This window comes from Papio anubis, chromosome 4 (genome assembly GCF_008728515.1).
Source record: "Papio anubis isolate 15944 chromosome 4, Panubis1.0, whole genome shotgun sequence".
In the NCBI taxonomy this organism is placed as follows: Eukaryota; Metazoa; Chordata; class Mammalia; order Primates; family Cercopithecidae; genus Papio; species Papio anubis.
The window spans coordinates 143,538,404-143,560,134 of record NC_044979.1 but is presented as its reverse complement, the minus strand read 5'-3'; the positions used below and the strand labels follow the sequence as shown (position 1 = coordinate 143,560,134).

Sequence of the window (21,731 nt, the reverse complement as noted above, 5' to 3'; positions counted from 1 at the left end):
GTGCTTGTGGTCCCAGCTACTTGGGAGGCTGAGGTGGGAGGCTCGCTTGAGCCTGTGAGTTTGAGGCTGCAGTGAGTTGTGATTGAGCCTCTGCACTCCAGGCTGGGCAACAGCGCGAGACCTTGTCTTTAAAAATAATAAAATGATAAGGTAATGCGCAGAAGCATTCAGCACAGTGATTGGCACATGGAGGGCCCATTGAGGTTTTTTTTTTTTTTTTTTAGAGACAGAGTCTCGCTGTATCGCCCAGGTTGGATGGAGTGCAGTGGCACGAACTCGGCTCACTGCAATCTCCGCCTCCTGGGTTCAAGCGATTATCTTTCCTCAGCCTCCCGAGTAGCTGGGATTACAGGCGTGCACCACCAAGCCCGGCTAATTTTTCTTGCATTTTTAGTAGAGACAGGGTTTCACCATTTTGGCCAGGCTGCTCTCGAACTTCTCATCTTAGGTGATCCGCCCGCCGCGGCCTCCCGAAATGCTGGGATTACAGGCGTGAGCCACCGTGCCGGGCCATTGAGTATTATTAAGAGGAGGGTACGAAGAAAACACTCCCGCCCGCTCTGCCCCATGCGCATGCGCGGCCGCGGCACGCCCTCAGCCGGACCCCGCGGGCCCCAACGCGTCCCCACGCGTGCGTGATCCACCGGAACCCAAGCCTAGGCAGGAGGTGAGGGGGCGGGGCCTCCGCAGTGCGACTGCGCCGCGCGAGGCCGTGCGTCGCGGGGGCGGGGCGCGCAGGCGCAGCGGGCGCCCCGGCTCCGGAGCATAAACAAGAGCGGGGACGTGATGAGGCGGCGGTTGATCCTAGGGCGGCGAGTGGCGGCGACCCAGGCGGCTAGCGGGGCCCGGCGCCGACCCTGAGTGCAGCCTGACCCGCCCTCGCGCGCGCGCCCTCCCCGGCCGGGCCCACTCGCCGCGCGCCCAGCCATGAACCTGGCGAGCCAGAGCGGGGAGGCCGGCGCCGGCCAGCTGCTCTTCGCCAACTTTAACCAGGACATCACGTAAGGCCGGGGTCGGGGGTCTGGGTCGGGGTGAGGCCACGGTCGGACCCGTGCTAGGGGGAGGGCCTCGCTGCCAAGCTCGGCGGGGTCGCAGGCTTGGCCTGCCTGCGGGCCAAGGCGGGCAGAGGCGTCCCAGGGGGCGGGCCCGGGGCGCGCAGGGAGGGGCGCCCTCCAGGGAGACCCTCGGGCCCTGGCCTGGAGCTGCGGCCCCGGAGCGGGAGAGGTGGTGGAGAGGGGACCTGCTTTCACCGTCTTGCGGGGAGGCCCCCTGGCTTCAGACCTCACTACTTCTCGCAAAGTTGGGGCCGAACTTTGGGGCTTGACTTGTCTTGGCCGCCTGTGGAGCGCTGGGAGTGGGTCGCGTCCTCTCCTCTCCTCTCTGCCCGCTTTTTGCTCAGCGTCTCCCACTCACTCTCCTTTGAATCAGGCCCTTCTCCTTGTCTCTTCATCGTCTTAAGGTCCCTTCTCTCTCTCTTGATTTTCTTTTCTTCGTTTCTCACTGTTTTTTTTTTTTTCTTTGTTTTTGTTTTTTGGGATTTGTTTTGTTTTGAGACGGAGTCTTGCTCTGTTGCCCAGGCTGGAGTGCAGTGGTGCGATCACAGCTCACTGCAAGCTCCGTCTCCTGGGTTCAGGCGATTCTCCTGCCTCAGCCTCCCAAGTAGCTGAGACTACAGGCACGCGCCCCTGGGCCCAGCTAACTTTTTTGTATTTGTAGTAGAGACAGGGTTTCACCATGTTGGTCAGGCTGGTCTGGAATTCCTGACCTCAAGTGATCCGCCCACCTCAGCCTCCCGAAGTGCTGGGATTGCAGGTGTGAGCCACCGTGCCCGGCCCTCACTGTTCTTTTTGGGAGGTAACTTTGATGTCTTCTGCAGCAAGTAACAAACTTAGCAATAACCTTGGTGTCTGACCTAGCTAGGGAGAAACCGAGCCAAGAGAGGCGTTACAGACCAGTGCCCCAGGAGTCTCAGAGCTCCACGGGGCGGGTCATCCTCTGGGCAAGAGAAGGCCTTAAGGCCAGCCCATACAGCCCATGCATTCGGAACGGTGTTTGTCCACACTGATACGGGTTGGATGCTGCCTGGGAGGAGGGCTTGTGGGGATGGTTAATAGATGAGCGAGCTTTCTGGAGAGAGAAGGATGAGTTATGGGGTTGGCAGGGAGGAGAGCCATCTTGGAAGTGAGTAACAGGAAGTGAGGAAAGAGAAGGAGGAGTGGGTCATTTGGCATCTTACTAAGTCATTGATTGAGTTGTTACTAGCTGAGTGGAATTAAGAAAGCAAAAAATGAGACTCTTTAGGAAATTAAAAGTGAACTGTAGAATGGCCAACACCCAGTGAGTGGTGTACAGGAGGCGCTCAATAGCAGCTCACCAAAGCTGTGAAGACAGTCGCACAGTGGGACTGCATTGATAATCGGAAGGGGCAAATCACCTCATCCCACTAGAGATAAGGAAATCCTTCCGAAAGGCTCCAAGCTGGCCTGGGTCTTCGAATTGGTTAATAGTGGAGTGGGGGCAGGAGTAGAATCTAGCCTCCTGAGTTCTCTTCCAGTGTTCTTTCTGCTCTGCCATGCTGTTTTTTTTTTCTATTTACAGAGTAGAATTCTGAAGACAGTGAATTTAGAAATAATAGCATAACAACGTATAAAGATTAAAACTCCCAAGTACTGTAGTGTTCTGTGTGACCAAAAGCCAGAACAACAAACAATTCAGACAACCTGTTGCAGTTGAAGTGTAATAGACTATCTTAATCCAGATAGGGAAAAGGACATCACAACCCAATTCTAATTTCGCTTTTAAGCCCAAGCCCACAGTATTTGGAGACTAGTAAGAAATGGTAGTAGTAAAGGGGTTTATGCCATGTATAAATTAGAGAGTTTCCAAAACATTGTCGGCCACTCTTTCAGTTTTTCATTAATTATTTCTGTCAGAATGAAATCAAATATAGAAAAGCATTCTCTTTTGCTGTTACTTCAGCTGGACTGCCATGTTCCCTGTGTCACAGGAGAGTGTCACTCTGGCCTGAACTAGGACATTTTCACACTTACCCACTTCTCTATGCTCCCTGAAGTTATTACAGTTCAAGAAATTTCTGTTACTTTGAGATTTCATAACTTTGACTTGCCAGAGAGACCTTGATGTAGTGTAAACCTAAATTGGAATGAATAGTAAGCTAGGATTATACTAGAAGTTGACTGGGCTAAAATGACTGTAATTTGTTTTAAATCTACACTTGGAAGAAATAGAAGTTCCCGGAGACAGCTTTTATGGCTTATACCTTTTCCTTCTTAATCTCTAGAATTTATTGAGGAGCACAATTTTTAGCAAGAGAAAGAATGTCCATCTAGAACTCACATTTACTGTATTGAGTGAGAAACTTTGGAAGCCAGTTCACTTACTGGAATATATATATGTTATAGGATCATTTCCCTTTTTTTTGTCTTTTAAATTCTTTTTGTATTCGTTACATGCCAAACTATAACTGTCCTGCCTTTCTCCTTGTACTGGTAATATGATTTCCAATGTCGTACTTTTTCATGATTCTTGTCCTAAAAGTGTGCATACATTTTATTTGTTTTTTACCATCTGTTTTTTGTTTTGTTTTGTTTTTTTTACCTAGAGAAGTGAAAAGGGCATCAAGAGCAGCTGGTCTTGGCCGTCGCGCTGTTGTCTGGTTAGTTCCAACCCTGGTTTCTAAAAGTATCACCTCGGAAGGCTTATGTTAGAGGACTTTTTGGCTTTTTGAAATTGAAGTGAACCAGTTAATAAGTGGCAGAGGATCACTTGAATTTGAAATGGAAATACCAAGGACTGCATTTTTCCAGTGGACACCACAGCTTGTGGGAAGTTAGTGATGTAGCAATGTCTGTTTTAAACACCATGTCTAAAAGGGATGGAATGAAGAAAGGGACTTGACTCTCCAAGTCTTGTGTTTGTAGAATGGATGTTATGAAGTGTCTGGAGACAGTAGGAGAAACCTGTTGTGTTCTTCCACCATGTCTCTTCTAGGTTATGCTCATTGTCCTAGGAAGGTACTGCTCTGTTCTCTTGGTTCATCTGTAAATCAAGGGTTTTTGTTTTTGAGATGGAGTCTCGCTGTTGCACAGTTGGAAGTGCAGTGGCACAATTATAATGATCATAGCTCACTGCAACTTTGAATTCCTGGGCTCAAGCGGTCCTCCTGCCTCGGCCTCCCGAGAAACCAGGACTACAGGCATGAGCCCCACACCTGGCTAATTCTTTTTTTTTTTATAGTTTTTGTAGGCACAAGGTCTTGCTGTGTTGACCAGGCTGGTCTTGAACTCCTGGCCTCAAGCGATCTTCCTGCCTCGGCCTCCGAAGTATTGGGATTACAGGCATGAGCCATTGTTCTCGGCCTAAAGATGGTTTTTAAGATCCTTCACCCTTAAAGTTTTAAGTCATTCTGCCTGTTTTGCAAAGGATATGTTTGAGGAGGGCAGAGGGTGACTTAGGAAGATATTGTCCAACAGCAGTGACCAGTGAGAAGGAGACTGACTCGCCGTCAGGACTTGTGTGACCCACAGGGCATGCGTCCTGCAGCCAAGGGAGAACTTAGATGTCACCCAGTTTCTGGCTTGGGTTCCAAGTGTATGTGATAACATCGTGGTGAAGAAGCCAAGGAGGAGAGAGCTCTACTTGGGATACTGATGAGTTGGAAAGGCTGCAGGGATGTGGAGGTGGAGGATGTGAGGTGGAGCGGGGATAGGGGTGGGCTGTCCATAGCCCTAAAAGAGACGGCACCAGGGCCTACCAGGCCCTACCAGGTCTGGGCTGGCAACTACAGTTGAGGTTGCTTTTGGTTTACAGTGTCGGGCTGTATCCACCTAAGCTCGCAATCAAGTATGGCTTCTCCGCAAAGAGGATGAAGAAGGAGAATCTTTATGGACTGACAATTAGGGATGGGGGAGAAAAGGAAGAAAAGCAAAAAATCTGACTCACATCTTCATTTTTGAGTGGCAGTCACTGTCTTTTTGATGTTGAATGTTCAAGTTTCAATTCATTGACAGAGACTTTCAGTTAAAAATGATGGATCAAACATAAGCGTTTATTTTGGTTCCATCCCCAGACCCTAATAAAATGTTAATCAGTAAAATGCCAAAAAAATATATTTTCTAATTTTAAACATTTCTTAATTTTTTATTTTAGTAGAGACGGGGTTTCACTTTGTTGCCCCGACTGGTCTCAAACTCCTGGCTTCAAGTGATCCTCCTACCTGGGTAGCTGAGATTGCAGACGCAAGCTACCACCCTTGGCCTCAAAAAGATATTTTAAAAGGCTTAAATTCATAGGATAGAAAGAATGAGAAAGGCGATATTAGCCAATTTGGAAGCTAGCGAGTGGTAAAGGAAGTGGGATCTAAAATTGCTAGTGAAGAAAGCAGAGAACCAACGTAGTTTAAACTGCAGAATCCCCGACAGGCTCGGGAATGGGCAGTCCAGGGCTCCAGAGGCGGAGTTGTGCAGGTGTGAAATGAGGAGGATGGGTTTCAAGTGTGTTTAAAATGCAGTGACTCTGTCCTTCCCTGGCAAAGGACAGGTCTGGTCTCTGGGTTTGGGCACCAGGCACAGTTGAAGGTGAGGAATAGTGGCAAAATGGGGGATTGAACCAATACATATTTGGTTATGATTTGCTAGTTTTCCCCTTTGTCAATGAAAGAGCCCACTGATGGGGACAGGCACAGTGACTCACGCCTGTAATCCTGGCACTTTGCAAGGCCAAGGTGGGAAGATCCCTTGAGTTCAGGAGTTAAAGACCAGGTTGGGCAACATGGGGAGACCTCGACTCTACACAAAACACAAAAATTAGCCAGGTGTGGTGGCACGCGCCTGTGGTCCCAGCTACTCGGGAGGCTGAGATGGGAAGATCCCTTGAGCCCAGGAGGTTGGGGCTGCAGTAAGGCGAGATCACACCACTGCGCTGCAGCCTGGGTGGCAGCCTGAGACCCTGTCTCAAAAAAAAAAACAAAAAAAAAAACCCACTCTGTTGACTTAACAATAAATAAATAAACACTTTTTGGCAATAAAACTGTGTATTAGGGAAAAATCTCATACTTACCTGTTGCTCTGCCTCTCCCGTTAATATGTCTGCCATTTTATGGTCAGGTCAATTTTGAAATTGTTTAAGGCAAAATCTCCAAAGGGTTGTAGAACTTGATTGTTGATGTTGAGACAAAAATATCAATCACATTTATATTTAATACCATTCTTTAAACATACTCATCTAGGCCGGGTGCGGTGGTCATGCCTGTAATCCCAGCACTTTGGAAAGGCAAGGCAGGTGGATCACGAGGTCAGGAGTTTGAGACCAGCCTGGCCAAGATGGTGAAACCCCGTCTCTACTAAAAATACAAAAATTAGCCAGGTGCGATGGTGGGTGCCTATGATCCCAGCTGCTCAGGAGGCTGAGGCAGGAGAATCATTTGAACCAGGAGGCGGAGGTTGCAGTGAGTTGAGATAGTGCCACTGCACTCTAGCCTGGGCGACAGAGCAAGACTCCATCTCAAAAAACAAAAAAAACAAAAAAAACTTTTGCCGGGCATGGTGGCTTACATTTGTAATCCCAGCACTTTGGGAGGCTGAGGCAGGTGGATCACCTGAGGTCAGGAGTTCGAGACCAGCCTGACCAACATAGTGAAACCCCATCTCTACTAAAAATATAAAAATTAGCCGAGCATGGTGGTGGCAGGTGCCTGTAATCCCAGCTACTTAGGAGACTGAGGCAGGAGAATTGACTGAACCCAGGAGGCAGAAGTTTCAGTGAGCTGAGATCGCACCACTGCACTCCAGCCTGGGTGACAGAGCGAGACTCCATCTCAAAAAATAAAATAAAATAAACTCAGCACTACAGTCTGGCTGTTTGATACCAAACCCTCAACTCAAAAGAACTTGTCTTCCCTTGTTTTAAGGACGCAGGAAGGTATACAATTTAAGAACAATTTGTTTTTTTAATCAGAAATTGGGAGTGCGGGAGTCATGCTTAAAATAGTAACCCTTAGTTATCTGGAAAATATTTTCCTGAACATCAGTTTCCCAAAAGTTCTGGGTTGCTGAGATTTTGTTTTATTTTTAGCCTGGGGATATTACTGTATTCTTCTTGGTTCTTTTATTAATTTTCAAAATATTTACAGGTAATAATACCTAATTATTTCATTAATGAAACAATTGATACAACTAATTCAGTATAGTAAAGCAAAAAAATTTTGCGAGGAAAAATTATATGAGCTGGTAGAGTTTTGTTTCTGTTCTTTTTATACTTCTAAGATGAATCAGTGTGATTTTACAGATTAATACTGATTACAGTAACTCCCTTCTTGGAATACATTTCTTCCACATATATGTGAAAGAGTAGTTGTAAATCTCAAGTTTGTAATATAATGACATGATCATTAAAATAGCCCTGATCCTGTCTTGGGGTACAAATACTCAGTGTGAAACATCCCCTTTCCCTGTTTCAGCCTTCTGTTTTACCTACTCGTTTTCATGTTCTCCCAGATGTTAAAAGTGATCCTGGTATCTGATTCCTCCATACCCCAGTGCTTCCTGCTCATTCGCTCATCTTTCTTTTGCTTGCTGGACTTGCTTCTTGTTTTGCTTTCTTTGGTCAGCTGGGTTCTGGAGAGGCACTTTTTTGATGAGGAAACCCCTTCTGTGGTGTCCCTGAGGCCCCTGCTGGGAGGGACTGCTGAACTGTGGGTTCCTTGAGCCTCCTTGCAGAAGCGGTGGTGTTGGGTGATGAATATGGAATCATAAACGCAAGGCCATCAAACCAGTCCTCTGCTTTTTCCTTGTAAGCCAACGATGGGGCCTTTGATTCCAGACTCTAAGGTAGCTTTTGAGTCTGTTTCATTTCCAACCCACTGCTCAGCCATGGCACAGCATAGGGGATGGAGTCACGGGTGTTAAAGGCCTGCAGAAGCACAGAGAGATGCCTGCGTCCACCTCGATTGTAAATACCTTTGTTTAAAATTTAGAAAATTAGGTCGGGCTCAGTGGCTCACACCTGTAATCCCAGCACTTTGGGAGGCCAAGGCGGGCGGATCACAAGGTCAGGAGATCGAGACCATCCTGGCTAACATGGTGAAACCCCGTCTCTACTAAAAATACAAAAAAAAATTAGCTGGGCATGGTGGCGGGCGCCTGTAGTCCCAGCTACTCAGGAGGCTGAGGCAGGAGAATGGCGTGAACCAGGGAGGCAGAGCTTGCAGTGAGCCGAGATGGCGTCACTGCACTCCTGCCTGGGCGACAGAGCGAGACTCCGTCTCAAAAAAAAAAAAAAAAAAAAATTTTAGAAAATTGGCTTACTTAACTTTTTTTTTTTTTTTTTTTAATGGAGTCTCGCTCTGTCACCCAGACTGGAGTGCAGTGGCGCAATCTCTACTCACTGCAGCCACCTCCTCCCAGGTTCAAGCAATTCTGCTGCCTCAGCCTCCCAAGTAGCTGGGATTACAGGTGCCTACCACCATGCCTGACTGATTTTTGTGTTTTTAGTAGAGACAGGGTTTTGCCATGCTGGCCAGGCTGGTCTCAAATTCCTGACCTCAAGTAGTCTGCCCCCTGACCTCCCAAAGTGCTGGGATTACAGGCGTGAGCCACTGCACCTGACCAGCTTGCTTAACTCTCATACTCTGACGTATACTGTGTGTATATATCAGACCACTTGAGAAACCCCAGTATGTTTCGAGGGAAACAGTAAGGCTGATTACTTGTGCTTATATCCCAAACTTATATTTAAAATTGTATAGAGTTTGTTTTTTGGTATTTTTATTTTAATTTTCCCTCCACTTTATTGAGGTATAATTAAAATTGTATCTGTTTAAGGTATACAGTGTGATGTTTATATACACATGCCTTTTGAAGTGATCACCACAGTCAAGTTAATTAACATATGTATCACCTCAAATAGTTACGTTTTTGTGATAAGCACACTTAAGATCTGCTGTCTCAGCACATTTCAAGTACATGATACGGTATTATCAACTACAGTTACTATGCTGTATGTTAGAGCTCCAGAAAAAGTTTCTTGGTTTCTTTTCTTGAGACAGTCTCTCGCTCTGTCTCCCAGACTGGAGTGCAGTAGCAGGATCGATCTTAGCTCGCTGCAGCCTCAGCCTCCAGTCCTGGGCTCATGCAGTCCTCCCACCTCAGCCTCCCAAGTAGCTCCCTGGGACTACAAGGGCACCACCATGCCTAGCTAATTGTTTTATTTTTATTGTTATTTTTGTAGAGATGGAGTCTCAGTATTTTGCCCAGGCTAATCTTGAACTCCTGGGCTCAAGCAGTCCTCCTGCCTCGGCCTCCCAAAGTGTTGGGATTACAGGCGTGAGCCACCACATCCAGCCTCAGAAAAGTTTTATAGGATTTAAGTAATAATATTGTCTGTATTTTATTGACCTTGTGGCATCTTCCTGTGCCAAGCACTTGATACAAACAGTATGAAATGATTTGCTCTGTGCTGACTTGTGGTGAGCATGAGGGGAACTTGCTGGGAAATCGCTGGGAGTGTGGGAGCTAGTTATCTACATTGTCACTGCACGTATCAGCTCTTATTTCTGAATTTGGCTTTTTTGCAGGTCCCTAGCTGTTGGTAGTAAGTCCGGTTATAAATTTTTCTCCCTTTCTTCTGTGGATAAGCTGGAACAGATCTATGAATGCAGTAAGTGTTTGCTTTATTTTTCCCCTTCTTTAAAAAAAAAAAAAAAAAGTTGAATTGGAATGCGGTCTAAAATTCAGACACTGTGGTTGAAGTCCAAACACCCTCTGACCAGTCCTCTGCTTCTGCCTTCATCTCTCCAAGAGGTGGCAACTGGTGATACCTGTAGCTTTCTGCCCCGATCTATGCATTTGCCTACATAGGAGTGCAGATACCGAGGGAGCTGTGTTCACGAGGGTCTTCAGTACGTGAGCTCATACCACATGTACTGGTCTGTAACTTCTCCCCCCACTGTTTTTGTTTTTTGTTTTTTGTTTTTTTTTAAGACAGAGTCTGGCTCTGTCACCCAGGCTGGAGTGCAGTGGCGCGATCTCGGCTCACTGCAAGCTCTGCCTCCCAGGTTCACGCCATTCTCCTGCCTCAGCCTCCCAAGTAGCTGGGACTACAGGCGCCCACCACGCCCGGCTAATTTTTTGTATTTTTAGTAGAGATGGGGTTTCAGCATGTTAGCCAGGATGGTCTCAATCTCCTGACGTCATGATCTGCCCGCCTCGGCCTCCCAAAGTGCTGGGATTACAGGCGTGAGCCACCGCGCCCAGCTGACTTGTCTCCCTTTTTAATGCCATTTAAACCGTCTAGATTACTATCATAAAGGGCTTCCAGAAAATTGAAAATTTTACAGCCCCTGTAGGAACAATTTGTTTTCTCACATTGGCATTTTACAGCCTTGAAGTGGCCCACATGTTAGAGAGGCGCATGGAACAGCGGGAGGCCATGCGCTTTGGCCTCTTGCTCAGTCATATTTTGTGTGGTTGTAGATGGAGTCCTTCGTCTCTGGGCCTCAGTTTCTTTTATTTTTTGCAAAACAGAAATAATGCACATCTATAAGATTATTGCGGGGGTTAGAGATTATGTATATGTGTACTTAACAGTGTGCAAAAATGGTATTTGCTGAGTAAACCCCATGATGGAGACTGTGACGGGAAGCTTTGGACTCTTTCCACATGTGTAATTTTTAATTAAGATATTTATGGATTCACATGTAGTTGTAGGAAATAATACAGGTCCCTTGCATCCTTTATCCTGTTCTTCCCAATGGTAACATCTCGCAATGCCCCAGTGTAATATCACAGCCAGGATGTTGACATCCACCCCTCCTGGGCACACTCTCCAGTCCTCCTTGTGCTTATTTGTGTGTGCGTAGGTTCTGTGCAGTCTTTTTTGTTTTTTTTGAAACGGAGTTTCGCTCTTACTGCCCAGGCTGGAGTGCAGTGGTGCCATCTTGGCTCACCACACCCTCTGTCTCCCCTGGGTTCCAGCAATTCTGAACTTGTGCTGGTGACTTGAAATTATGGCGTTCTCCTGGCCCGCCAGCAGGTGGGGCCTTTCAGATTCCCTCCTGGGCCCTGGCCTCCTCTCTGCAGGTGAGCCTGCAGGTGCCCTTCACCTCCGTGAGGGGATGTGTCTGATTCTCCCCAGCAGTGTCTTTCTTGTTGCTGCCCCCAAGAGCGAGTACCCAGGCCCTTTGCAGGGAGAGAGTGGGGCAGCAGAATTTACATGATCCGCGTCCCTGACTCATGGCTCCTGCTGGCTGGCTTAGGTTTTACTCCTTTCTTTGTCCTTAGACTTGCCTACTGGTGCTTACTAAATCTTCCAAAAAAGCCTTTCTTCTGCCATGGAGGCTGGGAGATGTGATCTGGGTGATAACATAGGTGTGAACCAGGACTGTTTATCCCAGGTGCCACCCGCCTTCCTGAAGCCCTGCCACCTGGCTGCCTTCACGTGAGGCACACAGGATTGCTCCCCATGGGGGGTTTCTGCAGTGGAGGGCAGCCCTGTCTCCAGGCTTTTATGAATAACTAAACCATCTATTCAGTCCAGATCCAGATGAAGTACTTGAATTGTGCTATTAAATTGTTGCTGGAGTCACTATAGTCATCTGTTTTCAAACACACAGAATATTTTTTCCCCTATTGGGGGCCAGTGCTTAGAAAGAGTGGAAGAATGCCAAAACCTGGTCTTTCTTTTTCCTCAAATTGAAGTTTAGTTACTGACTTGTAGTGCCTTATTTCCCAGAGATTTTTAGTGGAACAAAATGGGATGTCTTGATAGTATCTTTTAGAGTGGATATTGGCCGGGCACAGTGGCTCAGGCCTGTAATCCCAGCACTTTGTGAGGTCAGGGCAGGCAGATCACATGAGGCCAGGAGTTCAAGACAAGCCTGGCCAATGTGGCAAAACCCTGTCTCTACTGAAAATACACAAAAATTAGCCAGGCATGGTGGCTCACACCTGTGATCCCAGCTACTAGGGAGGCTGAGGCACGAGAATCACTTGAACCCAGGAGGCAGAGGTTGCAGTGAGCCAAGATTGTGCCACTGCACTCCATCCTCAGTGACAGTGAGACTCTGTCTCAATAAATAAATAAAAAGGCCGGGCGCGGTGGCTCAAGCCTGTAATCCCAGCACTTTGGGAGGCCGAGACGGGCGGATCGCGAGGTCAGGAGATCGAGACCATCCTGGCTAACACAGTGAAACCCCGTCTCTACTAAAAAATACGAAAAACTAGCCGGGCGAGGTGGCGGGCGCCTGTAGTCCCAGCTACTCGGGAGGCTGAGACAGGAGAATGGCGTGAACCCGGGAGGCGGAGCTTGCAGTGAGCTGAGATCCGGCCACTGCACTCCAGCCTGGGTGACAGAGCAAGACTCCGTCTCAAAAAACTAAATAAATAAATAAATAAATAAATAAATAAATAAATAAAAATAAAGAGTGGATGTTTACTGGCCAACATGGTACGGTAGGTGCATGAATTTCTGTGTTCTTCTGAGTGAACCTTGGCCCTTAAAAATAGATAATGAAATGGACAAAGAATGTTTTGAGGGTTAATACTTTTTTTTTTTTTTTGCGACGGAGTCTTGCTCTGTCACCCAGGCTGGAGTGCAATGGCGCGATCTTGGCTCACTGCAAGCTCTGCCTCCCAGGTTCATGCCATTCTCCTGCCTCAGCCTCCCGAGTAGCTGGGACTACAGGCGCCCGCCACTACACCCGGCTAATTTTTTGTATTTTTAGTAGAGACAGGGTTTCACCGCGTTAGGATGGTCTCAATCTCCTGACCTTGTGATCCGCCCGCCTCGGCCTCCCAAAGTGCTGGGATTACAGGCGTGAGCCCCCACGCCTGGCAAGGGTTAATACTATAAACTGAAGCTATTATGTTGTTCTATTCCTAGAATGTTATCTGTCTTTTCTCTTTCACATCCTTTTTTTTTTTTTTTTTTAGTAGATAAGATAATGTCTCTTAGAAAACAGGTCGGCTACTAAGTGAAATGTCAAGATTGTTTTCCAGCATTTTTCTGTAGGTAGACTCACAAGAAAGAATATTTCTTCATGTCTCAGTATTTAGTTCAGACTCGGTATTGACTTCTACTCTCAAAACTCTTTAACAGTCCATCATAAAATCAGATCTTTGCTGTCACTCACTGTGGCTGTTACAGAAAGAATGAGCCAGAGCTGGTCTTAGAGAAAAACAAGATGGACAACTACTTGTTCTTCTTTTATTTACTTAGAAAAGAAAATTCACACACACACAAAAGCTTGGTCAAGCAGTACTGGAAGATAGATTTTCTACTATCGGTGTTATCATTTCGGACTTGAAAGTTGCAGAAGCTGCCAGATAGGTTTTGCTCATTGTTTATGGACGCCTCATATACATATATATATATGGGGACAGAGTCTCGCTCTGTCACCCAGGCTGGAGTACAGTGGCATAAGCATAGCTCACTGTACCCTTGACCTCCTGAACTCAAGTGATCCTCCCCACTCAGCCTCCTATCTGGGACCAGAGGCACGCACCACTACACATGGCTAATTTTTTTGTAATTTTTGTAGAAACAGGGTCTTACTATGTTGCGTAGGCTGGTCTTGAACTCCTGGTCTCAAGCAGTCCTCCCACCTCAGCTTCCCAAAGCGCTGGGATTACAGGCATGAGCCTCCACGCCCGGCCTCTCGTTGATCATTGCTGGGATTACAGGCGTGAGCCTCCGCGCCCGGCCTCTCATATGATCGGCGCTGGGATTACAGGCGTGAGCCTCCGCGCCCGGCCTCTCTCGTGATCGGTGCTGGGATTACAGGTGTGAGCCACCGCGCCCAGCCTCTCATGTGATCATTTTCTCTCTCCATGTGCATTTTTGTTGTCGTCCTCGTTTTTTGAATATACATAATGCACAAAATGTGGTCTCTTTTCTCTAAAATATTCTACAACAATATCCTACACTGTTAGGCAAAATAAATGAAGGATATCGGTTTATTATTTGTAAAAGATCACAAAAGTTTAGAAGTTGGCTTTTTTCAAAAGCTGCACTGTGTGTTTTCTTTGCATTTGCTAAGCTGGTTTCTGAGCTAGGAAAACAGATCTCATAAACATTCAGTTCTGAAACCCAGCACAAGCAGATTGCTCCTTAGCTCAGCAAAAGTGATTAGAGCCTGCGTTGATTATGGAAGCGAGGCCGTTGACATATAACACCTTTTATCAAACCTTCCTGTTTTGCCAAGAAACTAATCATTTACTTTACGGGCCATCATCTACGTCTTAAGGTTTGAGAAATGGTGCTTTCTGATGTTAGTCCTATTTGACAGGCGGTGCATTGGTTGGAATATTAATTTCAGTGAGATTTATAGTAATGGATCCTACAGAGGAGAAACCACGAGCGTCTCTTGGCGTAAATCTGTGGTGATGGAATGCTGGGCTCTTACCTTGCATCCTGGCGGAGCCGCAGGCACACATGGAAGTGGATTCAAGCAATTATCTCATGGCCTCGTTCTTCCCTTCCCACTCCAGGAGGTTCATCGTTGTCAGCTATAAACCACGCCAGCAGAAGCAAAAAGCAACATTCTTTTTTAAATCAAGTAATTAATTTCTTAACTTTTAGTCAGGCAATCTCTAGGAGGGAAGTTTGGCAGAAACGGTGGCTAAGGCCACCTAGAATGAGTGCTAAAAGCAAGGCCTTTGACCCTGGAGATCACTGGAGTTTGCGTTCAACCTTTGTCTTTTTTTTTTTTTTTTTTTTTTTTTTGAGTTGGAGTCTCGCTCTGTCACCCAGGCTGGAGTGCAGTGGCACAGTCTCGGCTCACTGCAAGCTCCGCCTCCCGGGTTCACGCCATTCTCCTGCCTCAGCCTCCCGAGTAGCTGGGACTACAGTAGCGCCATCACACCCAGCTAATTTTTGTGTGTGTATATTTTTAGTAGAGACGGGGTTTCACCATGTTAGCCAGGATGGTCTCGATCTCCTGACCTCATGGCCCGCCTGCCTCGGCCTCCCAAAGTGCTGGGATTATAGGTGTGAGCTACCACACCCTGCCATATTTAGCCTTTCTTAGTGTCAGCCTGAATGCCTCTTGGCACCGGTGTCCTGGGACATGTCATCTTGAGTCAGTACATCTGTGCAGTCTGGTTTCTTTGCTTTCATTTGATTTTTATGGTGTCTTTCACCTAGCAGCCTGATCCACTGTCCACCGTTATTTCATGGGAGGGCTGAGCCAGGTTTGTACTTCAGTTTAGTGGAAAGTGATTGTTCTGGGTATGCGGGTTCCATGTATATTTATGTGTTTAAAAGCTCATCTGGGCCGGGTGCAGTGGCTCACACCTGTAATCCCAACGCTTTGGGAGGCTGAGGCGGGTGGATCACCTGAGGTAAGGAGTTCGAGAACAGCCTGGCCAACATGGTGTAACCCTGCCTCTACTAAAAATGCAAAAATTAGCCAGACATGGTGGCGCGCTCTTGTAATCCCAGCTACTCGGGAGGCTGAGGCAGGAGAATCACTTGGACCTGGGAGTCAAAGGTTGCAGTGAGCCAAGATTGTGCCACTGCGCTCCAGCCTGGGCAACAGAAAAGACTCTGTCTCAAAAATAATAAAAAATAAGAAAGTTCATCTGTATGTGAAGTGTAATAGAAAAATATTAGAGCATCTTAAAATAATATGGTAGAAAAATGGCAGCAAACCTAAAGTACTAGCAATATATAAAAGTAGGTTGCTTTCTGAAAGGTGTATTCCTGAAAAGATCCAGTCAGATTGGTCTGTAGAACTCAGTGTCACTGCGAAGTGCATCCTTTTGTGTTATGGCTGTTACCACCACCACCACTACTACTACTGCGTTTTTAAAACACAGGGTCTCGCTCTGTCACTCATGCTGGAGTGCAGTGGTGTCAACATGGCTCACTGTAGCCTCAACCTCCCGGGATCAAGTGATCTTCCCCCTTCCCACATAGCTGGGCCTATAGGTACACCACGCCCAGCTAATTTTTTTTTTTTTTTTTTAAGAGTTGGGGTCTCACTGTGTTGCCGAGGCTGGTCTTGAACTCGTGGGCTCAGGCCATCTTCCTGCCTCAGCCTCCTAAAGTGCTGGGCTTACAGGTATGAGCCAATGTGCCCGGCCTATTAGTTGTTTTTTTTTTTTCTTTTTTTTTTTTTGAGACATAGTCTCATTGTATCGCCCAGGCTGGAGTGCAATGGCAAGATCTCAGCTCGCTGCCTCCTGGGTTCAAGCAGTTCTCCTGCCTCAGCCTCCCAAGTAGCTGCGATTAGAGGCATGCACCACCACGCCTGGCTACATTTTGTATTTTTAGTAGAGATGGGGTTTCACCATGTTGGCCAGGCTGGTTTCGAACTCCTGACCTCAGGTAATCCACCCGCCTCAGCTTCCCAAAGTGCTGGGATTATAGGCAGGAGCCACTGCTCCTGGCCCTGGCCTATTAGTCTTAAGTAATGACAAAAATGTGTTCACTCCAGAATGATTGATGGTTCATCTCTGCCCTTTGCAGAGCCACCTCTCCTACTTTTGGTTACTGACTCGTGTAAATGTGATGAGAGTTATAGATCTATTTCCCCCAGAACACTCAGTGTTTATCATATGGTTTTAGCGGTGATAGAGACTCATGAAGCCCATCCACTTATCCACGGAGACCTGGTCTTTGCGGTTGGCCCTGACACTTAGTTTCTGGCCTGCCTCTGCTGCTGCCCATGTCCGCACAGGAGGAGGTGGCTCACTGCGTGCAACCTCCACTTCCCGAGTTCAAGCAGTTCTCCTGCCTCAGCCTCCTTAGTAACTGGGACCACAGGCATGTGCCACCACGCTCATCCAATTTTTTTATTTATTTTTTAGTAGAGATGGGATTTCACCATGTTGGCCAGGCTGGTGTCAAACTCCTGACCTCAAGTGATCCACCTGCCTCAGCCTCCCAAAGTGCTGAGAATATAGGCCTGAACCACCGTGCCAGGCTTTATTTATAATTCTTAAATCAACTCCAACTGAGTTCTTTTTTTTTTTCCATGCAGTCATGTGCTGCTGCTGTTGTTTTCTTAACTACCTGTTTCTGCCCTTTGCCTGTTTTTCTGTTGAGTTATTTATCTCCTAATGACTTAAAGCAAATTAGCCATTTGTTAGGGGTTGCAAATATTTTTCTTCTGGACTGTCATTTGCCTTTTGACCTTGTTTATGATTCTTTTCACCATTCTGAAGTCTTGAATTTCTATATACTCAAATGCATTGGTCTTTTTTTGTAAGGCTTCTAAATGCTAAAAAGGGTTTTTCCTACTCCCGGCATGTACATAAAACGTTTCCCAAGGTGGTCCTCTAATACTTTGGGGTCGTGTTTTACCTTCAGTACTTGGAGTGTATTGGATGTAAGGAATCCCTCCCTTGCATTCAGGGGCTGGGAAGGATGCTTGCCTGTGTCCTTTCTTATGTAGAGGAGCTTACTCTGAAGCATTTAGGGTGAGTGTCGGAAGGAGCTTCTCTTCCAAACTTCAATAAAGAAAAAATCGTTGAAGCAAAATGGTGGAAAGTTAATATTTGTTGGATTAGGTGGTGAGTATATGGAGGTTCATTTTACTGTTCTCTTTTGTGAATATTTGCAGTTAAAAAAGAGCTTTTCTGCCTTCATCCTCCCATCCCTGTTTAAAACATTCTGAAAGCTCTGCTTTTTCCCATTAACATTTTAGGAAAACCATTTCCAAATGATGGTTGGTGGTATTACCTTCTTAGCACCTGCACGTAAGCAACTGAAAACATCATTTTCCTTTCTAACATTTTGTTAAAGGAAATTTTCAAACTGAAAAGTTGAAAGTATTTTACAGCTAACACCTGTGTATCCACCACTTAGAGTCTTCCCTTAACTTTTTTTTTTTTTTTTTTTTGAGACGAGTCTCACTCTGTCACCCAGGCTGGAGTGCAGTGGCGCAACCTCAGCTCACTGCAAGCTCTGCCTCTTGGGTTCACGCCATTCTCCTGCCTCAGCCTCCCAAGTAGCTGGAACTACAGGCGCCCACTATCACACCCGGCTACTTTTTTGTATTTTTAGTAGAGACGGGGTTTCACCGTGTTAGCCAGGATGGTCTCGATCTCCTGACCTTGTGATCCGCCCATCTCGGCCTCCCAAAGTGCTGGGATTACAGGCGTGAGCCATCGTGCCTGGCCCTTCCCTTAACATTTTACTATACTTGTCCTAACACACACACACACACACACCCTCACACCCCTATCGATTTTTTTTTTTTACTTTTATTTCTTTTTTTGAGACAGCTTCTAGCTCTGTCACCCAGGCTGCCCGCCTGGGAGTGCGGTGGTGCAATCATAGCTTGCTACAGCCTTGACCTCCGGGGCTCAAGCGATTCTCCTGCCTCTGCCTCCAGAGTTGCTGAGACTACAGGAGTGCACCGCCATGCTCAGCTAAATTTTCGATTTTTTTTATAGGGACAAGATCTGACTGTGTTGTCCAGGCTGATCTCAAACTCCTGGGCTCAAATGATCCTCCCACCTCAGCCTCCTGGAGTGCTGAGATTACAGACAAGCCACCACACCTGGCTGTATTTTTTGTGTGGGCGTTTCCAGGTAGATGATGGGCATCAGTACATTTCTCCTCAATACTGAGTAGAGTTCAATGTTTGTTTTTTTCTTGTAAGGTAAAATGTACTTGCAGTGGAATGCATGTATCTTGAGTGAACACTGTGAGCTTTAGCAAATGCCTGCATCTCTGTGAACTGAAACCCTATCAAGGTTTACCATCACTCCAGAAAGTTCTCTCATACTTCCTTCCAGTCTCAGCTCCCTTCTGCCAACATTCCCCAAGAGGCAACGAGTGTTCTGATTTTTTCTACTATAGATTAGTTTTGTCTTTTCTAGAACTTGATATGAACGGAGCATCTACTCTTTTGATGATGTTTCTTTCGCTCTGCATTTTTTTTAGATTTATCCACATCTTGTCTCATTTCCCCAGTATGTGAATATATGACAGTCGTTGATGTATTCTCTTCATGACAGATATCTGGGCTCTTTGTAGTTTAGCTATTATGAACAAAGCTACTGTGAACATTCTCATCCAAGTCTTTTAGTGGACACATATTTTCACTTATCTTAGATAAATATTGTAGTGGAATTGTTGGGTAGGTATGTGTTTAGTTTTGTAAGAAACCCCCATAACCTTCTCCTAAGTGACTATACCATTTGTGGTTCCGTCAGTGCTGTATGAGAGTTCTGATTGCTCTACGTCCTCACTAACTTTTTTTTTTTTTTTTTTTTTGTGAGATAGAGTCTCTCTCTGTCGCCCAGGCTGGAGTGCAGTGCACAATCTCTGCTCACTGCAACCACCTCCACCTCCGGGGTTCAAGTGTTTCTCCTCCCTCAGCCTCCCAGGTAGCTGGGATTACAATGCTCACCACCACACCTGGCTAATTTTTGTATTTTTAGTAGAGACAGGGTTTCACCGTGTTGGCCAGGCTGGCCTGGAACTCCTGACCTCAAGTGATCTGGCCATCTCGACCTCCTAAAGTGCTGGGATTACAGGCGTGAGCCACAGCACCCAGCCTCCTCACCAACTTTTGATGTTATTAGTTTTTTTCTTTTTAGCCCTTCTGATGTATGTGTAATGATATCTTCGTGGTTTTAATTTGAATTTCTCAGGTAACTAATGATGCTGAACATTTTCATGTGCTTGTTGGCCATCTGTATATCTTCTTCTGTGACATGTCTGTTCCAGTCTTTTGTTGCTTTTTAGGTTTGGTTGTTTATCTTTTTATTATAGAGTTGTTAGAGCTCTTTACATATTCTGGATAGTAGTCCTTTGTCAGATATGTTTTGTGACTATTTTCTCCTCGTCTGTGGCTTGCCTGTTTTCTTTCTTTGAGCAAATGGTTTAAATTTTGATGCAGTCCTATGTATTTATGGGTTTTTGTTTTGTTTTGTTTTGTTTCCGTTTATGGTTTTTGCTTTCTAGGCCGTGTCCAAGAAACTTTTGCCTACCCTAGAGTCAGGAAGGTGTTTTCCTGTGTGTTCTGTGAAAGCTTTATATAGTTAACACTATGCATAAAAGCTGAAGTTTTTATATTTAAGCCAGTAATCCATCTCATTAATTGTCATGTATGTTGTGAGGTGTAAATCAAGGTTATTTTTTTCCTAATGGATTCCTATTCCATCATCATTTGTTGAGAAGAGTTTCCTTCCCCCCTGGGATTGCTTTGGTGCTTTACAGTCCTATACCTGAGAGTCTGTTTCTGGGCTGTGTGTTCTCTTCTAATGGTCTGTGTGTCAGTCTTCAACTTTGTTCTTTTTCAGGATAGCTTTGCATTTTCTAGTTTCTTTTTCTTTCCATATAAAATTTAAAATCCACTTCGTCTGCAAAAAAGCCTGTTGGGATTATGATTGGGATGGGATTGGACCTAGAGATCAATTTGAGAGTTGATACGTTAATAATATTGAATACCCAGTCCATGAACATGGTAATCTCTTCATTTATTTACCTCTTTTTAATTTTGTTTTGGTAATATTCTATGATTTTTTTTTTTTTTTGATATGGAGGTCTTACATCTTCAGTAAAATTTATTTCTAACACTTTGGATTTTGACAGTATCGTAAAAGAAAATTAATTCATTTACCTTTCCAGTTTGCTGCTGGCCTAAACATATAATTGATTTTTTATATTTTAATATTGTATCCTATGACTTTGCTAAATTCATGTATTAGATAGTTGCCTATAAATTCCTTAAGGTGGCAGTAGAGACTGTTTGGCGTCTTGTTTTCTAATGTTTGTGCCTTTCTTTCTTTTTCTTGCTTCACTGCAGTGTGTGAGACTCGCCAGCACAAAGTAGGGAGAGGGAGTATCCTTGCCTTGTTTCTGGTCGTAATGGGAAGAGTTTAGATGTCTTCACCATTAAGTACAGTGTCAGCTGTAGATTTTCTTAACTGTTCTTCATCAGCGAAAGAAGGTTCTTCCTCATTCTAGGTTTCTTAAATTTCTACCATGAATGAGCATTGCATTTTCTCATGCTTTTTCTGCATCTGTTGGGTTGGTACAATCTTTCTCTGTCTAGTTGAATTGGAATTTATCACCACCTCTAATGGAGACCTGCCAGTGCCTGCTGGTGGTCCTGCATTTTTCTCATAACTGTGTTGCTTACTCTTTGAGATGATCGTCTCATACTGTCCTCACTCTGAAATCTCCCACCTCCATCCCATCACAATTAACACCTGTTGCTGCTTCAAGAGAGGTTGGTGCTGTCGGCCTGGGGCTCCCTTCTCTTTCCTTCTTCACCCGACCAGCCTCCTAAGTGGTTTGTTCCTCCAGGCATGCAGTCTCAACCATAAATCCATCTCAGTGTATCTAGTAGCTCCTGTATTTGAAGACAGAAACTTCCCTTGCCCATGTATATCCCCCAGCCCCTTCCACATTTCTGCTTCTCCAGAGCATAACTTCTTTTTTTGGTTTTGGTTTTGGTTTTTGTTTTTTTGGTAGAGTCTCGCCCTGCTGCCCAGGCTGGAGTGTGGTGGTGCCATCTTGGCTGACTGCAACCTCCGTCTCTCAGGTTCAAGTGATGCTCCTGCCTCAGCCTCCCAAAGAGCTGGGATTACAGGTGCCCACCACGATGCCCGGCTCATTTTTTGTATTTTTAGTAGAGACAGGGTTTCACCATGTTGGCCAGGCTGGCCTCGAACTCCTGACCTCAGGTATCTGCTTGCCTCGGCCTCCCAAAGTGCTGGAACTCCGGGCGTGAGCCCCCTGCGCCTGGCTTGTAG

The 21,731-nt window shown here is 45.9% G+C and overlaps 1 protein-coding gene across 9 annotated transcripts in view; it reads left to right on the top strand.

Moving 5' to 3' along the window:
* Positions 1 to 693: 693 nt before the first annotated feature.
* WIPI2 (WD repeat domain, phosphoinositide interacting 2) overlaps positions 694 to 21,731 on the top strand; it is a 46,925-nt gene continuing 25,887 nt past the window's right edge. For 6 of the 9 annotated variants that reach the window (XR_002520894.1, XM_009202566.4, XM_003895697.5 and 3 more), the window contains exons 1-3: positions 702 to 1,001; positions 3,623 to 3,676; positions 9,593 to 9,675. Coding sequence is in view for 8 of the 9 variants with exons in the window: in XM_009202566.4 (XP_009200830.1) it covers positions 928 to 1,001; positions 3,623 to 3,676; positions 9,593 to 9,675 (211 nt within the window). In the remaining variant the exon portion in view is untranslated. Of the gene's footprint in view, positions 1,002 to 3,622; positions 3,677 to 9,592; positions 9,676 to 21,731 lie in introns of all 9 variants that reach the window. The other 3 variants (XM_003895696.5, XM_003895695.5, XM_009202565.4) reach the window with 1 other exon arrangement.